The 20,214-nt window shown below is 44.8% G+C and overlaps 1 protein-coding gene across 1 annotated transcript in view; it reads right to left on the bottom strand.

Moving 5' to 3' along the window:
• lrp6 (low density lipoprotein receptor-related protein 6) overlaps window positions 1-20,214 on the bottom strand; it is a 97,898-nt gene that overhangs the window by 17,896 nt on the left and 59,788 nt on the right. The window contains exons 12-19 of the mRNA XM_079493999.1: window positions 17,704-17,888; window positions 14,987-15,313; window positions 10,183-10,385; window positions 9,333-9,544; window positions 5,247-5,437; window positions 2,279-2,488; window positions 1,770-1,895; window positions 848-1,084 (exon numbers count right to left, since the gene is read on the bottom strand). Coding sequence (XP_079350125.1) covers window positions 848-1,084; window positions 1,770-1,895; window positions 2,279-2,488; window positions 5,247-5,437; window positions 9,333-9,544; window positions 10,183-10,385; window positions 14,987-15,313; window positions 17,704-17,888 — 1,691 coding nt within the window. The remainder of the gene's footprint in view (window positions 1-847; window positions 1,085-1,769; window positions 1,896-2,278; window positions 2,489-5,246; window positions 5,438-9,332; window positions 9,545-10,182; window positions 10,386-14,986; window positions 15,314-17,703; window positions 17,889-20,214) is intronic.

Genomic DNA, 20,214 nt, shown 5'->3' with positions numbered 1-20,214 from the left:
GCGATAATGTCGCTAGGTGGCGGTAACAGGCTGCCAGATAGACCAGTCACCTACGTACAAGAAGAAGAACCAGAACCCCTTCACGCTTCCAGACCACAACGGAGTTGTGGCCGTCTCTGCCTGCTTTCTATAGAGTGCATAGAGCTCATTGTGTTCATAATAGATAGACGCTCGACTCTGTGGTGGTGGGAAGCTGCTTTAACACTGTGCCTCCCGCTAAAAAATCTTTTATCAAACTAAACTACATTGAAAATTTAAAAAAAAGTCAAAACAAAATGATAAAATAAAAACTAACGACAACAATGTAAAAACTGCAATAACACGGGTTCTGTTCTTCATGGCAGTTGTTCTAATGCAGTGGTTTTCAACCAGTGGTACAGGGACCACCAGTGGGCCTTGAGGGGGTTCCAGTTGGTCCCCAGCTAAATGATGGAAGAGTTGGTAACCAAATGGGCCCTTATACTGTAGATCATTAACTCTTGAGAGCGTCAAATGAAACTACGCTCTCAAGTAAAATTATTGTTAATCATCTGCCTTAATTAATTTACAAGAAGTCTACATTTCTACTACTTTAGAGAGAATGTAGAATACATTTTATTTTAATCAACGTTTGCCTGTTATCTCTCCTATGGTACCAAGTTCAGTACAGCATGGAATTGTGGAGAAAATCGTATCCAACTTCAACAAAAAGTTTTGGGTCTGAGAGGCTAAATGTCATCAAATGGTGGTCCGTGGCTCAAATGCCGAATAAATAATGGGCCTTGATATGAAAAGGGTTGAAAACCACTAATGTCTAATGTCCTAATGTCCTAATGTCCAAACAGGAATAACTCGGGTTCCTTCTCACCTTCACATTTGTTCTCGTCAGAGCGGTCCTGGCAGTTGTTCTCTCCGTTGCAGCGCAGACTCAGGTCCACACACTGCCTGCTGTCACACTGGAACTCCGTCTCGGAGCACACGGGGCAGTCCTCCTCGTCGCTGCTGTCGTCGCACTCGGGGTAGCCGTCGCATCGCCACGCCAGCGGGATGCAGTCCACCTCCCCGCTGGTGCACGAGAACTGCTCTGGGGAGCAGGTGGGGGGCTCTGAGAGAGAGAGAAAACTGGTTAGCAGGACAAACGTACTCGGACAGCTTCAAGAAACGCTAGCTAGAGGGCATGCAAGACCTACGCTGTAGACGCTATGGTTTTTTGGGGGGCAGAAGTTGCAGGATTTTGGCGGAAGCACCGCTCAAGGAAATTACGTTGATGCTTTACAAATCAGTTTACATTCTCCGTGAATGAAACAAGTGTTGTGATTGGTGGGGAAAATATAGTATCCGGGGGAAATACATCTGATGGATGTTCCGGACCGACACTTCCGCCGATAGCGTCTCTGCCTTATTGTGACCAGGCTTTTCTCTTTGCAGATGAGTACGACTGGGACCGAGGCTTGCTAGAGGGTAACTGTTGTAAGACAGGCAGGCGTGCAAGGTGTGCAGGCAAAGATCAGCTTTGGCAATGGATAAAAAAAGATCTGAGTGGTGATGTGACTTCATCCTGTTTTGTCGAATTGTTTTCTCTTATACCATTCGGAGACGCAATGTCTATAAACAATATTTTCAATTGTTTGGTAAGATATTAATTATATTACCCAGCCCTTGAGGCATGTTCTCTTATTTGATGCAGTGGGTGTTACTACATGGTCGTCACAAAATTCAATTCCCTCTACAGAAAAAAAAATCCCTCTAGAAAAAAGACATGTCGGTGGCCAACTGGGCCGCACGCATACCTCCACAGGAGAGCTCGTCCTGCAGCAGCACCAGGTGGACGGGGCAGGAACAGCGGGTGGTCCCGTCGCCCTTCACTATGCAGATGTGGGAGCAGCCTCCATTGTCCCAGGTGCATGGGTGTTTACCTGGAGACAAGGACATTTGGGTCAGCAAAAGAAACCCTGAATCTTATCTGCATAGCTCCCTAGCTGTTGATCCATTGTTATTACCTCCAAATATGCCAGACACGCAGATTTAAAATAGTATAGATGGGTCATAAGAGCCCAAAGTTCACAGTGGGGGGGCATACTGTACGTGTACTGTACATCAACCTGCCTCACGCTACAGAAACAGGAGATAGGCTCCTGATCTATGGGCCTCATTACACTGTAGACTTCTAGGAACACCAGTCAACAAAGTATATATAGGGTGTAAGTGGTGGGACATTCTAGATACCGTAGAAAGATTCTAATCTAGATGGATAGATGCAGGGCTATCCCAACGTATTCAAGACGTCGATCAAACTTACTGTATTCCCTCATGTCCAGCTCGCGCACGGCGTGGATGTCGCTCAGGTACGCGATGCGGGCCTGGATCTTGGTGCGGCCCTCCCGCGTGGTCTTGTCGATCCGCTCGATCATCTGCTGCTGCCGGTCGATCCAGTAGAGGTGGTTCCCGAAGACGGTGAGGCCGACTGGCTGCAGGATGTTGGAGTCCTCGATCACGATGCGGTTGGCCCCTGGTGTTGGAACCGGCACGGGGTCAGGGAGAACAACCACGGTGTGAAGTGAGGGGCGCTCTTATCATCGTACATCAATTTATGTTAGCCGACATTTGACATTGCTACATGCTACATAAGGTACATACAGTGAGGTGGTCCCTTATTGGCCAAGCACTCCCTCGAACATGTGATTGGTTAGCCGATTTGCTCGTTTACATATGACGTAAGTTTTCCCTTCAATGTCAATGGCGTTTAATGTTTTGATGTTTAATTTACGTCATATTTAGTGGAATTTTCAGCTCTTATGTTGCCTGTGATTGGTTGGCTGATTTGCTTGTTTATATATGACGTACATTTTCCCTTCAATGTCAATGGCGTTTAATGTTTTGATGTTTAATTTACATCATATTTAGCGGAATTCTGATGTCATTTCTCCGTTCATCGTCAATGGAAAAACTTGAGACGGGCGGGGACAAAATGTAGCGGACATTTGACCAGAATTCTCAGACCATGGTCAATGGCAAATCTTGAGACGTGTGGGGACAAAAGGTGTTTATAGAAGGGGTTAGTGCCACTTAAAAATAAGGCTCAGGGAGAGAGGCAACAGAAACAGGTGTCAAACTGACGGGGGTGGGGGTGAGAGGAGAGGTGGGGAAGTGATACGGTGAGATTGAACAATGTTAAAAATGAGATACTGTCAGGAATATAGATTTATTTTGTGGTTTCAGTTGAATTTCTAGATGCGTGGCTACTGACCATACAGGGTAGGCACCTGCAGCGCCACATAGCATGTTCTTACTTTTGAATTTTTATATCAAAGGCAAATTGCTGAGGACTCCCAGTAAACGCCCTGAAGGTCTACTGGGAGCCCCCGGACCCCACTTTGAGAACCATAGGGCTAGAGGAACAGTAATGTTTGTGAAATCGACTCCCACCCATGATGCACAAACATCTGCCCCAGGAGGTCCACAGAGGGCCTATTAGTTTGTGTTTATTATTGTAATATGGGGTAGTCAGGGGGTTTCAAGATTCAACCAGGTCAAAAAAATTGCAGAAATAGCAGCTCTATGCGATGCCTTGTGAGCTTGTAGATCTGCTATTTCTGAAGATTTGACAGACTAAAACGGTTTATGATTTTAGTCAAGTTTTAGTTATTTTATTATTATTATTATATATTTAATTTAACATGAATCATGAATCATAGTTTTGGTCATTGTTTGTTTCAGTTAAACTACGGCAGTGGGGTGGCTGAGGGGTAGAGTAGCCGGATGGGAACCACAAGGTTCCCAGTTTGATCCCGGGCTCCCCCAGTGTTAGTGTCGAAGTGTCCTTGAGCAAGACCCTGAACCCCTAATTGCTCCCGATGAGCAGGTTGGTGCATTGCATGGTTTCCTCTGCCATCGGTGTGTGAATGTGTGAATGTAAAACGCACAATCTATGTAAAGCGCCTTGGATAAAGGCACCATATAAATGCACTATTTACCATTTTTAACTACAATAACCCTGGTACGTGCCTCACACAACCTCTACCCTTCCCCCTCCTCTCTGTCACACAAGCAGAGAGGATCTTACAGATCTGTAGGATCTCTCCTCTAGCAGCTCTGACAGTGCAAGTCAGTCACTCAGAGTGTTTGCTTTGCAGCCCACGGCCGTCCCTCCCTTCTCTTCCCTTCCCCGTTTTTTCCCAAGGATCGCTGCAGATGGTTCGCATTCCTGTCAGCCTGTGTGGGGCACCAGAGAATGGCTGGAATGTGCTGAGCGCAGGGCTCCGAGCCAAAAGCTCTCCTCGCCAGGCACAATGCTCCCCCGTGTCCTTAAGGACTGCCGAGCCCCCCCACACCCCACACACTCGCCGTGGTGGTTCACACATTTGCTCCTCGCTTCTCTCCTTATAGTGTCAAACTCCCCCCCCCCCCCCCCCCCAAATGGGATTCATACTGCTGGCTAGACTTCCCCAAGGCTTCCCTGGGATCATGTGAAGTGGAACAGAATCTTGTTGAGTTGAGTTGCTGCCCTCAAGAGTTTGATAACCCCCCCCCCCCCCCCCCCCACCACCACCACACACATGCATTTCTGTGAGTGCGAGCGGCTGCAAACAAAACGCCAAATGATCTACGGCTCAATGATTAATCCCATGTTAATTATCAGTAATACACGATGCTGCGACATCGAGCAACACTGGCGGAACAAAAGGACGAGCACAGTCCCGTTTCACAGCTGCTTATCAGCATCAGCGTGCAGACAAGACTGTCCACATGGGGGGTGGGGTGGAGGGGGAGATTAATTATTTCTGTGACACGCTAGGTGCCAGCAGAGTGTAGGTAAACCCTGCCAGGGGGATTTTGCTCATTTATTCATTTACCGTTTCCCAGCCTGGAAGACCACCGGTGTAACGATCGGCTATTATTAGCGTTAGCTCACGCTCTTTACCTTTCACCAGGTACGTTAACATGTCGGGAGCGATGCGGTACAAAATCACAAATGACATCCGAAACTAGGAGGGACAGCGCTCGTATTTTCTGGGTTATGAGGCTTTGAAAATCCTACTTTGACTGGAGGTAAGTGGGGGCCGTGTGCAAAGACCCTGGTGCTGGGGGTGACGGAGGCGTTACCTAGCAACCGGACCAATGTTAAAAGCTGATTTTCGGTGTGGTGTAAAGGGGGGGGTACGAAAATATCCGTAGCTGGCAAAAAAAATAGTTAACTGTCCCGACGGCTAAATTGTGGAGGGGGTAAAAAGAATAAAGGCAAAAAAATAAAAGCACAGGAGACTCACCGGAGAGGTCGCTGCTCTCGATGCGTCTCAGGTCAGAGTCCACCCAGTACAGCTTGCCCATTTCGTTGTCGATGGCCAGGGCCACGGGCTTGCCCAGGCCGCTGAAGAACAGCACCTCGCGCTCCGTGCCGTCCAGAGCGGCGCGCTCGATCTTGGGCGATCTGTCCAGCAGGTTGGTGAAGTACATGTACCTGCAGTGGAGAGGAGGAACCACACAGTGTCAACGTTTGAGGAAAAAGGAAGTTCCAGATTGATGGTTCCTGCCTGATGACTACAACATGACGTATCATCCGCTCCCGACCCGATCCTAAACCCGAAAAGGAATGCTGCTCAGGTTAGTGTAAAGCAGTAGGGGACCCCCAGCGGTCCTTGAGAGAGTTCCAGTGTACAAATGGAACCAAACGGACCTATCATGGATCCGTTTGGTTCCATTTGTACAGAGTTAAATTAACTTTGATTTTTACAATATACATTTCTAATATACATTAGAAATGCCATTAAATAGGGGGCCGTAGTATCATACCTTCTAAGCATAATAGGGCGGAGAGGACGTAGCCTAATTCAGGTCAAACGAGGGGTCCTTGAAATGAAAATGGTTGAGAATCACTGCTAGAGCCGTAAAAATCTTCTCTTATGAGGGTACTTGGCAAGTTGGCAGGTATTTGCTAATGAGGGTTTGGGGGTCCTAGATATGAAAATGTTTGAGAACCACTGATATAAAGAAACTAGGTCGATCCCACTACCACCTGACCAGCACTCCACCTATCTATAAATTTGCCACAGACTTCATTACTTCTCTGTCTATGATTGATCTAGGCTTATTATCACGCCCTCAATGTCTTCACATATTGTAGAGTTAATATAAAACACATTATTCAGGCACATTTCAGCCCCCTCTTTTGCCCATTAGGCCCACTCTACGCAATGTCATCAAACAGCGGCGCGCACCATAGAGTATTAAAAGGATAGAGACCGGAGCAACAGCCCCGCCCCCCCGCTATTTATTTCAGTGGAAGTTCAGTGGCATTTTGAAGCACCCGAAAGAACGGTCGACTTCCGCATTTTATTTAAGTGCAAACGAGCGCTCAATGTTTCCTCGTCATAACTCCACAGGTCCACCTGCAGTCCCCGCTCTTACCACTAGGGCCGAGCGCCTCAACGTTGGAGAGCCTCACTGGGGGCTTGGCACGCACCTATGGTTACATCATTCTACAGGCCACAGGTTTCTGCGTTACACCTTCGTTTTTTTGTTTAGTTTTTCCTGTGTCGCTAGAGCGAGACCGGTCGAGCTTCTAGTTTACTTAAGGACTGGAGTTAAGAACAATTTTGAGGGATTTGTACTTTACTTGAGTATTTCCAATTTCCGATACTTTTACTTCTACTCCACTACATCTCAGACGCAAATATTGTACTTTCACTCTACTTGCAATTATTTGAAAACTTTAGTAACTTTGTAGATTTTGATTATTATTATTAATATCACTGCATAGATATTAGTCTGGAATCTCTGTGTTGAACCTTCGTTTCAAGGGGCTGATTCAAATGTGGAGACCAGAACATCTGTGATTCTGTGCGCTTCATTTGCAAGGAGACCACACAATGACAGAGAGAGACAGTGTTGGCAGTGTTATGTGAAATTGTATTTGTACTTTACTTGACTATTTCCAATTTCCAATACTTCTTGGACTTTTACTCCACTACAATAATTTGAAAACTGTATATACTAGTTACTTTGTAGATTTGTATGATTATTACCAAAACATAAAGTAACCACTTCAGCCCTATATACATTTAGCCGATCTACAAGCTCACAATGCGTTGTGAGCTTGTAGCTTGCTATTTTCAAAAGAATATTATACATTTGAAAACTTGAAATGGGACATTCCGCATAATGACTACTTCATACTTTTGGTACTTTAAGTACATTTTGAATTGATACCAATATGTTTGAATTTTTTTACTCAAGTAAAATGTATTATTCCAGACTTTTACTTGTAACAGAGTATTTCTATATTGCAGTATTGATACTTTTACGTAAGTAAAAACGTGAGTACTTTTTCCACCACTGGCTGTTTGGAGCCCGGGTCCCGGGAGGAAACCCTGCAATTTTGGTTCGAGAAAAAAACCTAAAAAAGCAGAAGAAACCGACTGGCTTTGGCACGGTGGAGCCGAGATGGCTTTTGGGAGATTCATGAGCGTGAATGAAGGAAAACAAATTACCGTGTGATTAGGAACATGGCTTTTGTTACCGCTCCACTGCCTCCAAAATATGACCCAACATTGTCGAGTTTGGACGGGGGAGGACGCACAATAATGGAAAACAAAAGAGTCTGGAAAAGAAATCTCTAAATCTTTTTTTTCTTTTTCTTTTACACAAAACTAGACAATGTTCTGATCCATGATGGATCAAATTTGGTCAACAAAGCGGTCATAATTTACATTGGCATAAATGGTTGCAGTGCATGGCGCCTGCTGTTAAAACCAAGGCAAGATGAGTTTGTTTCATAATGGGTAGTCATTGAGCGATGTACAGGCAGAACTTGTGCAATTGTTGTCTTGTTATTGTGTTGTACTGGGGGGCAGGGTGGCAGTGGATCAGGAGGTAGAGCGGCCACTTGGTGAACCGGAAGGTTCCCAGTTCGATCCCGGGCTCCCCCAGAGTTACTGTCGAAGTGTCCTTGAGACAAGACAATGAACCCGGGGCCTAATTGCTCCCGATGAGCAGGTTGGTGAAAATGAGGTCTCGAACCTCAATGTGATGTCTCCTGGTTAAATAAAGGTTGCATCCATTTTCAGATTAATGTATAGAGGGGTTTTAGATATTGAAAATAGCAGATCTACAAGCTCATAGCTATGGCTTTTCAGAGTAAAATCTGCCTCATCTGCTGGGCACTCTAGCTCAATTTTAAATACTTAGGCACATATATTGACAGCAAACTCAATTTCAGTGAAAATACTGACCAGATTTTTTAAACTTGTAACCAACGGCTCCACCTACTACGCAAGCTCAACTCCTTTAGAGTGAGCAAGCATATTATGGAAACAGTCTATAAGAACCTGATAGAGGGAATCTTGACTTTTAACATGGCAATGTGGTATGGTAATCTTAATGTAAAAGGAAGAAGCAAGCTGCAGCGAATAGTGAACCTATAGCCTCAAAAGTCATTGGGAAGAGACAGAAACAATTAAGTTGTATCTACAAGGAAGTACTTCAGAAAAAAGCTGTCAAGATAGCAAATGACCCCTCTCATCCACTCTGCAGGGAGTTCGAACTACTTCCCTCTGGTAGACGGTACAAAGTACCAAAAGCTAACAGTAACAAAAATAATTGTGTAAGTGTTGTTGCTGTTGTTGTAACTGTTTGTTTTTTACTGAGACCGAAGACAGATTTCCACACGTGGACAATAAATTAAACTAACTATTTTGAAAAATTCCAGGGCATAAAAACTGTTCATATTTTCTTTGTTTGTATAGAGATAATGGAAGTAAATTAATCTGTTTTCATTATGGATCATTAGAAAGCACTTTGTTTAGTAAGTCACACAGTGAGGGGGAAATACATCATGTATTGGAATCAAAATGCATCAGTAATGGATTTATAATCAAATCAGAGCCCTCAGACACAGAATCAAATCGTCAGGTACTAAAAGATTTCCACCACTTAATAATTTCCTGTTCATTTAATTTACTGTACTGAATACCGGAGAACTCGCAGCAGTGAAAAGTGGAGAGAAACAAGTTTCAGTGTCTTCATCGTTATGCTAACATGCAGTCTTCATCAGTATAAAACCACAGATGTTATAGTTCATTTCCAAAGTGATCAAATTATGTTGTGCAATTAAATGGTCAGCTAGATAATGATAGAAAGGTGAGTATATGAATACCAATGATATTTCAGGATATTGTTTACTAATGAATTACATTGTTTCGGTACTTCATGTACTTCATTACTTAGTGTAAACGCTAAACAACTACCCTCTCTCTCTCAATTCAATGCAATTTAAATAAAGGTGAAGTAAAACTAAAATGCACTAAACCGCGGCGAGTTGGAAAACCGGCGAGTTCTCCGGTTACCACTGTACTGACCCTCTCTCCGGGTTGACCACGATGGCGCGGGGCCTGTCGTGTTCGCCACGCAGCACCACGCCCACGCGGCTGCCGTCGATGCGCGTCACATTGATGACGTTGGTCACCTCGCTGGTCCAGTAGATGAAGCGGCTGTAGATGTCCATGCTCAGGTCGTACGGCTGCAGGCCCACGTTGGGCCCGCCCACCTGGCTGGACACCACCGTCATGCTCTGCAGGGGAGAGGGGGGGGACGGGTTAGTTTTACCCTACTGATGATGTGTTGTTGCAATAGTAATCCTGTTGTTGCAATAGTAATCCCGCTCAGTACGAGACTTAACACAATTTTTGCTAAGGACGTGCATACACACGTCTTTTCTAATGATACCGCAGGTGGCCTTGGACGTGTACACATGTCTTTAGGGCTTTTTTATTGATATAACTCCTTGCTGTTTCGCGCACACGCGCTGCCATTTACTTCCTTGTTTACGGCCTCAAAAGAATGGCTCGTAACTCCTAACCTAGGGAACTCTCCATGGTTTTCTACCAGAAGGACAACATTCCGTCTTCATTTCTGACTTCAGCATACATCTCGTTTGGAATATAAACACTTCTAGAGAGACTTTAGCGTGACCAGCGTGAGGTAAGAATGGAAGATTATGCCTCCCGGTTTTTGGGGGGAACGAAAGCAGAGTAAAATCTGCCATATCTGCTGGCACTCTAGCGCCTATATTTTGAAATATGCTGGCGCATCCGTTGTGTTAATTAACCCTTGCCTATGAATAATCGACAGATTATTTCACTTATTGAACGACGGTACAGTGGAGTGGGCCGCGGGCCGCCACCTCCTCGCCGTCATCTGATTGGTTACCTGGTTGCCGTCCTCCTGCGCGCGGCGGATGGCGTTCTGCTTGGAGTCGATCCAGTACAGCTGCTTGTCCAGCGGGTCGTAGTCGATGGCGCGCACGTTGCGCAGGCTGTGGATGGGCAGGATGATGTCGGGACTCTGCTGCTCGTCCATCACCATGCGGTTGATGGCCGTCTTCTGGCTGAACAGCAGGAAGGACGTGGGAGCTGAGAGGAGAGGAGAGCAGAGGAGGCAAGGAGAGGAGAGGAGAGGAGGGGGCGACAAGAGACGGAGCAGAGGTCGTGAGTAGGCCTGTCACGATTATTACATAATCGTCTAATGGCAATTATTTTAGATAATTGCAATAGTATTGTCATAATTGTCTCTATGTTAAAACATTTTCATACGTTAAAAAAGCTGAAATAGCGGCTCTACAAGCTTACAACTTTGTGACGCATGTATGATGTATGATCAGCTGATCTACATGTAGATCAGCTTTTTTTTAATGTACCCGTAATTTCCGGACTATAAAGCGCACCTGAATATAAGCCGCACCAGCTAAATTTAGGGAAAACTAGAAAAAGTGCCCTTCCGGGCACAGGTCTCCACCAGGAGGATAGGAGTGTGTGTGATGTTTGGCAAAATGTTTAGGAGGATGTTTTTTTGTATTTGTTTTTGCAACAATTTGCTTCATTTTGTTGAGGAAATGCAGAGCCAGATCACTCATAGCATCTCTGAGGATAGAATTCTGGATGAGCAAGACATGTGCAGCATTTTGTACAAAACGGGCCACTCCTGAAAACTTTGGAAGGCAATCTTAGCCAATCAGTGTACAATCTGAGAAATCCAACAGACTCGTCTTGATCACATGACTACAGAGATCATGTGTAGCGATTGCCATTTCTTCATACGCCTTTGATGGCAATTGGATGATTTGAGGCATTTTGTCCAAAAATGTGTTTTGCAAAAATCAACCTGTTGGTGGCGCTATAACAGGCCAATGTGAAAAGGGTGGGATATATTCCTCAGCCTAGTAAGAAAATGTGTGAAATATTTCACGTAAATTGCATGCTGCGTTCATGATTTGAGGCTATTGTTCAAAACGGGGCAATCTTGCAAACTGTGAAAGCCAATTATAGCCAATTAGGATGGAATATGAAATATCAGACAGATCCGACTTGAGCACATGACCATAGAGATACTGTGTAACGATTTGTGAGATTTTTGGACAGAATCTGGAGGAGTAATATCAAAAAATGTGTTTTACAAAAGTCGGCCTCCTGGTGGCGCTATAAAAGGCAGATGCGGAAAATGCAGGTCAAAGGTTTGTCCTTGGCCTCTAGGGAGTGTGCATGCAACGTTTCACGCAGATCTGTGCAGTTTTAGGTAAAAAATGTGAAAAGCTGCCTCATGGTGGTGCTATAACAGGCCGTTCTGGAAAATGTGGGGAAGAGGTTCATCGTTGGCATCCAGGGAGTGTGTGTGCAAAGTTTGACACACGGACGGAGTGCAAAACATACTCTCTCCCCATGCCTTCGGCCTGGTGGAGACAACAACAAATGTGTACATATATACAAGCCGCACTGGACTATAAGCCGCAGGTGTTTTAACCCATATGCTGCCACCTGCTGGACTGCCGACTCCGAGCCTATTTACATGGAGCACACACTGGCACTGTTTCCTGTTTGGAGCGTCCATCTTAATGCTAAATAAATAGCATCAATGCTAGCGAGCTAAAATGAAGCCATCCTTGCTCTAGAAAGCGCCAATGTTTTCATCCAAACCACCGGATTATCAGCAAAGACCTCGAACATCGCACATTTTATCCAAACCATGGAGCCGTAGATCCAGTCAGCCTGTATAATGGTTGATGGACGGGAGCGCGGTTGTGCAATCCATAGATTAGCCGCACCGTTGTATAGGTTGTTGCAGGGTTCAAAGCATGGGGAAAAAGTAGCGGCTTATAGTCCGGAAATTATGGTATACAAATAATGAATATGTCAGCAATTTCTTTGTATATTTCAGATATTTGTCATATCTGCCCTGTGCAGATTACCAGGCAAACAGAAATGTATTCTTTATTCCTATGTTCCTCCAATGTTCAATGCCAAAAACACAGTTAAACGGGACAGCTCTAGTCACATTTTTTTGTCAGGTGAAACCTGACCTAACAGGTCAGGCGGAAAGAGGGGAGACTCTTCTTCCCAACATGGCATCCTTTGTTTACACCCGCATTGTCATCAAAACTAGTGAAAATAGCAAGCTCACAACGTGTCACTTCATGCTGCGCTGTGAGCTTGTAGATCGGCTATTTCAACTACTTCTTAAACTTTCGTTTTCTAATTTAAGGACTTTAGGATTTTCTTTGATTTATTCGTGAAATTACAAACGTGAAATTAAAAACATAAAAAATAAAGGGATCCCCAAAAATGGGTCTGCACTCTGCGACCCACAAATGGGTCCCAGCCCCGTGATTGGGTACCAGGGCTATACCTGCTCAGTGCTGCCTCTAGGGGAGCAGAGCCTAAAACACAGCGGCATGGGTGGGCCACCCACCAACCACGCCATTAACCCCACAGCGAGGTACCATGTGTTGCCCAACGCTGGTCGTTATCAGTTTGAGGCGATCGTCATTGCAGTAAACAACATTTTCTAATTAAGAGTCAAAACCGCTCTCGGCCCGGTCAGACAAGGACAACCGCTCAAAGCTTGTTGCGTTTTTTTTGCTGCTCAAGAAAAAGAAAAATGCCGCTATCGCAGGCCTATAAAAACATCTAACAAAAGGCGAAGGCTAGCCATTGAATGCGCTGCCAACGCTACACGGGCAACAGATGTGCGTGCACACACACACACCGCTACACGGGCAACAGATGTGCGTGCACACACAGCTACACGGGCAACAGATGTACACACACACACACACACACACACACACACACACACACACACACACACACACACACACACACACACACACACACACACACACACACACACACACACACACACACACACACACACACACACACACACACACACACACACACACACACACACACACACACACACACACACACGCACACACGCACGCACGCACGCACACGCCTCCCCCGGGGAGCCTCTGGCTGATTAGGGAAAAAATATATTTTACTATGTCAAAACACAGAGACGGAGGGAGAGCTGGGCTTTAGACTGGGCTTCAGTTTCCAGGCCCGTGCCAAGTTGGCAGAGTGGTGGAGCCGACCGCAACGTGCTTTAAAAATAAAATACCCCCATCCATCCATCCATCCAGTCATCGGCCGTTCATATACTGCTGCAGAACTGCTGCTTTCAATCTTGGAGCTGCAGTGCAGAGCCAAGCGGCCGACAGTCCCCGGCCCCCCGGCCCCTACCCTACCCAGCACGGACCCTGTGCCCCTTGCCCCCCATGTGTGACCACTTTAAGAGGACACACAGAGTCTTAAAAGTGCCACACAAACTGTCAGGTTGCATCTACGCCGGCGCGCTCACAAAAGCAGAGGCTCTAAATATTTGGGATATCCGATCCATCTTCTTGTGTGGTGTGTGGTGCGTGCGTGCGCATTGCTGTACTTTTGTCTGGGCCAAATGGCCCCACAAGCATAGCAGAATTTGAGAAATAAGACATTGGCGAGGAGCGTTTTCCTGGTCCTCAGAAGAGAAGTGGTTGTTTTATGGTTAAAACATGTATTTTAGAGCTAGGCTTACTATTAGGAAATGACTCAAATTTGGGGGTTAGGGTTAGGATCAGTCATTTAGATTTTGGGTTTAGTGGTTTGGGGTTAGGAGTTTTCCCTATTTTCTATTTCATTATACGACACGCATCCGAAAGTAGCCGATCTACAAGCCGTGAGCTTGTACAGTAGATACAGGCAATCTTTTCATTGCTGTCCTAAAATTGTTGATGTCCTCACAAGTCTAGTGGTGATCCAGCCTAGGACATACCCACATACTGGTTGTCGGAGGTTTTCAACAACTTGGGATGCCCGCCCAAAGACAAGGCAGAAAGGCTGGCAAAGTGTGCCATCTCTGCTGCCCTATATGGCGGAGCTGCCACTGCTTGTGCCAATGGAGTGCTAAGTGACATGCGTGTTATATCATGAGGACATATCCATGAGTTTGTGAATGTAACCTTTACTGCACCTAAATATTTGTGTTCCTGCATGCTTTCCCTGTGTGTGGACATAAATAAATTGTTAAAAGAAAACTGTTAGGATTTAGAAGACATTAAACATTGACGGACAGCATGTTTTCGGGAACCTCAGTAGCCCTTGCCACACAAAAACTACAAATCGCAGGACCCCTGACCAGCCATCTTAAACCGGAAGTAAGAGTCGCAGCCTGTCCGTCTGTCAATCGGGTCCCAAACTAGCATGTAAGACGATAATATGCTAACCGGAGCGATGCGCCAGTGTTTTATTGCCATCCTAAGATCATACTTTATTTCATACTTTATGTCACCAAATCTGAGGATTAATTCCGAGATATACTCCGCTGAAGATCGCGACCATTATGGGACTCTATGTTATATGACTCTATGTTCTAAGACTGTTTCTAACTGTTTTTGTTTCCTCTCGTCCGTTTCAAGATGGATGCTGCTTCAGGCCATAGGCGGCTGCCGTAAGAGGCCAGTCGTAAATGGGGGTCATACCCCGTCGATTTACGGGCGTGGCAGGCAAGTGATAACCTTTTGAACCCGTCTAAAGATGGGAATGGCGCTTAATTTGTAGAATCAGGTCCTCAGGTCTTAATGGGTTAAGTGCGTCAGAGTATCGCTCTCTCTCTCTCCCTCCCCATCCCTCTCTCTCACCACTGCAGGTCTTGTTGTCGTGGTTGAGTGAGTAGTGGGCGGGGCAGCCGCACACGTAATCGCTGACGGGCACGGCGAGGCACAGGTGCGAGCAGTGGCCGTTGGTGGCGGCGCAGGCGTTCCAGCCGCCCTGCCGCGACGAGTGGAACACCAGGATGTCCATGACGTAGTCCAGGTGGCCCTGGATGACTGTGCGGTTCTGCCCGCTGGTCTTGTTGGCGCGCTCAATGCTGCGCTGGCTCCAGTCCGTCCAGTAGATGTAGTCCTGGTACTGCGTCAGGCCGAAGGGGTGCGGCAGGTCGTCGGCAATCACCTCGCGCTCCTGGCCTGGGGAGTGGAGAATCAGAATCAACTTTAGGGTAGGTCAGTGGTTCCCAAAGTGGGGCCCCCAGGTGTCCTTGAGGGAGTTCCAGGGGCTCCCCAGTTAAATGATAGTTAGGAACCAAATGGACCCTTATGGGACTGTAACTTTCAGAGTTAAATTAACATTGATTTTAGCCTAATTTATGTCAAATTGGGGGTCCTTGAAATTAAACGGGTTTAGAATCACTGCTAGAGCCGTAAACATATCTTCTCTTATGGGGGTCCCTGGCATATCTCTTCAAATGGGGGTCCACGGGCTAATTAGTGTCAATTTGGGGGTCCTTGTCATGAAAAAGAATGAGAACCACTGGGGTAGGTAGGCAGTACCCTCACAAAAAAACATGCAGTGGAATTTGCCCTTCGCTAAACCCCAGCCCAAAAGCCAAATAGTTTAGCAACCGTTGCTAAGCTGGGCAAGCTCCCGTCACCTCATAGCCGTCAATGTTATTTGCATGGCTGTGTTGTTGTTGTCATACACAGCTTAACTTCGGGAAAGTTACACGACTGATCCACCCAGGTGATGGCAATAATACTAATCATCGTAACTCCTGTCAGGCGGTCGTTAAATTGATTGAGTTGGATACAGTTTCTCCCTCTAACATTTCCTCCTATTTCTAGTTAATTTAAATAATGTCATGCACATTTGTCCAGTGCATAGCCTATACTGCAGGCCTTGTTGACTGGATTTAGAAGACATTTTGAAGCTCTCGCTACTGAAATGATCGATTTCATTTTGAATCTATATGGAGAAATCCCATCATTTAACATGTATATCAATGGGTGAGAAGGACAGCTTGCCATCGCAGAGTGGAGTGGGTGGGGCTTAGCGAAAGGCGAATTCGCAAAATGAAACGGAAAGGGTGGGGGGTATTAATGCAGAAAGAGAGGGGGGGGGGGGGGGGGGGGGGGGGGGTCAAGCACAGTAAACCTGTGGTTCTCCAACTTTTTAATGTCAAGGAATTATATACTAGAGGTCCGTCCCCGACCCCATCCAAAAAAAAAGGGACCCCACTTTGAGAACCAGTAGCTGTCTAAACATCTGCCAGCAGGAAAAAGGGCTATTTTCTGTCCCTTCCTTCCAGATCCAACGTTGCCAAAAAGGCCGGGGCTATTTTCCTCTGCACACAAAATTGCTACTTGTTGCACGGACCTCTGTAGCAGTGTAGCGCTCGGCCCCGGCCTAATAACAGTATCTGTGTGTGTGTGTGTGTGTGTGTGTGTGTGTGTGTGTTGTTGTTTCGGCGAGGAGACATGCTGCGCCTGGTTTCTATCCTTCCACCGGCCCGTCCTGTAGTCCAGTGGTGTAAAGTAACTAAGTACATTTACTTAAGTACTGTACTTAAGAAAAATGTTGAGGTATTTGTACTTTCCAATTTCCAGTACTTTTACTTCTACTCCACTACATCTCAAGAGGCAAATATTGTACTTTTACTCCACTACATTTATTTGGACACGTTAGTTAATAGTTACTTTGATTATTATTACAAAACACACAGTAAAACACTTCAGCCCCATATACATTTCGGCCAAAATTATTTGTATACTTGTATTTGTATACATTTGAAAACTTTAAATGGGATGGGACATTCTACATAGTGAGTACTTTTACTTTTGGTACTTTATAAGTACATTTTGATGCAAATACTTTTGTACTTTTACTCGAGTACATTTTGAATTCCGGTTCTACATTGCAGTATTGACACTTTTACTTAAGTAAAACATTTGAGCACTTTTTTCCACCATTGGTCGTGGGGGTACATTTCAGGACAAGAGCAATAGTGGAAACCAGCTTTTGTTTCAGTGGGTTTTAGGACACCCCCCTCTTCTCCATTCTAAATATAGATGCAGGACAGGCACGATCCACTAATGGGAAACATATTCCTCTAACCGTCATCTGATACATAGTTGAAGCTCATAAGACTGTATATACTGTCCCTGTCGGGCATAAACTTTGTATCTCCATTAACCCAACTTTATGTTTTGTGTTAAATTAATGCCCTACTTTTACTTCATTAGGTAGTACATGAAAGTGTGCAGTGTTGATTTTGTCGACAAAACTATGACTACCTTTTTTCACTGACGAAAACTAAATAAAAACTAAGCTATGGTGCTTAAAACTAAGACTAAATATATTGACAATTTCGTCAACAAATAAAAACTAGACTAAAATGTTATAGGGAGGGACTAGTGGAGAAGAGATCCAGACTAAAACTACGACTAACACTAAAACATTTCACGTGACTGAAATATGACAAAAACTAAGCAAAATTGTATTAAAAAAAGACTACGACTAAAAGTAAATCAAAATTCGCTGTCAAAATCAACACCGAGTAGTAGTACACATTCATATTCACCAAGCATATTAGATGATTCAATCAGGGTAGTGTCCAGGTCCGTCCAGTAGAGGCGGCGCTCGGCGTAGTCGATGGTGAGGCCGTTGGCGCGGCCCACGTCGGGCACCAGCGTGATCCGACCCGTCCCGTCCATCGCAGAGCGGTCGATCTTGGGCTTGCCCCCCCACTCCGTCCAGTACATGAAACTAAAACACAATCACAGAAACACTGCGTGAGTACGCCTGTCACATTGATCACATAATCGCTTAAGCACAATCATTTGAGATATGGCCTTTTTTTATATAATCGTTATCCTTTCCATGTTGAAAATGTTTCATACATTTGCCAACAATGGCGGAAATATCTACTCTACAAGCTCACAACGTATCGCATGTACAGTACATGCTATCGTTTTAATATAAAATGATTATGTGATTTCTTTATATATTCAAGTTATTTGTCATATCAATCTGCCCTGTGTAAATTGTGTTTACAAAGCCTAAAAAGGCAAACCAAAAATATTTTTGTATCCATTCATAAAAATCCTTAAACACATAATTTCTATAACAATCCAGTTAAAACGTCATGCTGGTGTCACATCCCTTAGCGTGAGCAGACACTCCATTCCTGGGTTCTCTCTGAGACCAGATTCTACAAATGTTTTCTGAAAGACCTACCCAGCAAGCCACAAATTAGTGATGTCTCTATTGGGGCCAGATCAAGTCAAACCAAGACTAGTCACATCTGGCCCAGAATATCACCTGATTTCAACAAACATAAATTTTACCCACTAAGACAGACATCCCTGGATGAATCAGAGAATCTGATCGAGGCCAGATCAACTTAAGTCATATCATAACTAGTCAGATCTGGCCCAGAATTAGCTATATTATTTAAACTGGTGAAGACGTCCTGGAAAAGACCATTCCAAGATCATCCCCATATGGGCTGTGATCTGGCCTAGTCCTGAACGTCACCGGAGTCACTGGAGGACGTCATCATGACGTCATTTGACTTGCTGGGTATGTTTCTACATCAGTGGTTCTCAAACTATTTCAAGTCAAGGACCTCCTAAGATAACATGTATTTATTTGGCTGTGAACTCCCCCATCTCAAATAGTTTGTGCCAGGGAAGCCTGGGGAAGCTATGAAGCAAAGATTTGAGATAAAAAAAATGTTTGTATAAGTATAACATTCAAAAGATTAGAGAAAGATTGCAGATCTACAAGCTCATAGGGCAGCACGAAGTGACGCGCTATGAGCTTGTAAATATGCTATTTTTGAATAGCCAAAATATAACATAACGGCGGTTAGAAAGATCCGTAAGGGTTCATTTGGTTTCATTTTACGCTCTCAAGAGTAAAATTATTGTTAAACATCAGCATTACTTGATTTACTGCCTGTTATCTCTCCTATGGTACCACCTGTTATCTCTCCTATGGTACCACATGTTATCTCTCCTATGGTACCACATCAATACAGCATGTTATCTCTCCTATGGTACCACATCAATACAGCATGTTATCTCTCCTATGGTACCACATCAATACAGCATGTTATCTCTCCTATGGTACCACATCAATACAGCATGTTATCTCTCCTATGGTACCACATCAATACAGCATGTTATCTCTCCTATGGTACCACATCAATACAGCATGTTATCTCTCCTATGGTACCACCTGTTATCTCTCCTATGGTACCTGTTATCTCTCCTATGGTACCTGTTATCTCTCCTATGGTACCACCTGTTATCTCTCCTATGGTACCTGTTATCTCTCCTATGGTACCACATCAATACAGCATGGAATTGTGGACAAAAGCTTCCAAAGATCCAAAGATAACAAAAAAAGTCTAGGGACTGAGGCTAAATCTCCTCAAAATGGTGGTCCGTGGCTCAAATGCAGAATAAACTACGTTGATATGAAAAGGGTCGAAAACCACTGGCTCTACTCAAACTAGCGTGTTGAAAGCAGTGATGAACTGCATCCAAGTGCATCCGACTGTGTCCAACTGCCACGCCGTTGCTGTGCTGTCGTGTGAGAAGGTTTGGCGAGCGCACTCGACAGCACATTAAGGGAAACGTCCACCAACACCTCAAAACTATCGACACCAGAGGCCAACCGAAAATAATCATATCGCTAACCGCCAAAGAATTTAGCACACAAAAAAAAGAAGCACGGCTATTAAAATAATAGTTGCTACTGGATCAGACACCAGACAAAAAAAAGAGCCTAATGATTTGGAGTTCCGCATTAACAAATGGAATTTTTAAAAGGACGATCTAGAGCTAGAAGCAAATAAAACCCACACAATTACAAAACATTTAATCAATCTTCAGAAACAATGGCCATTAAAAACATTGCAGAAAACGTTCCCACCACTTAAAACTGGGCTTGTCAAAATGCTTGCCAAGACACAGAGCCTAGGGTCAACAAAGGTTTTTTTTTAAGTTCAGAGAACATTGGCCTGATGATCCATTAAAAACAGCTCACTGTAAACGTGGGCTCTCTGTGTTTTCACTGGGACCAT

Source organism: Electrona antarctica (assembly GCF_951216825.1).
Source record: "Electrona antarctica genome assembly, chromosome: 23".
Classification (NCBI taxonomy): Eukaryota; Metazoa; Chordata; class Actinopteri; order Myctophiformes; family Myctophidae; genus Electrona; species Electrona antarctica.
This window is presented reverse-complemented; position numbering and strand designations above follow the sequence as displayed.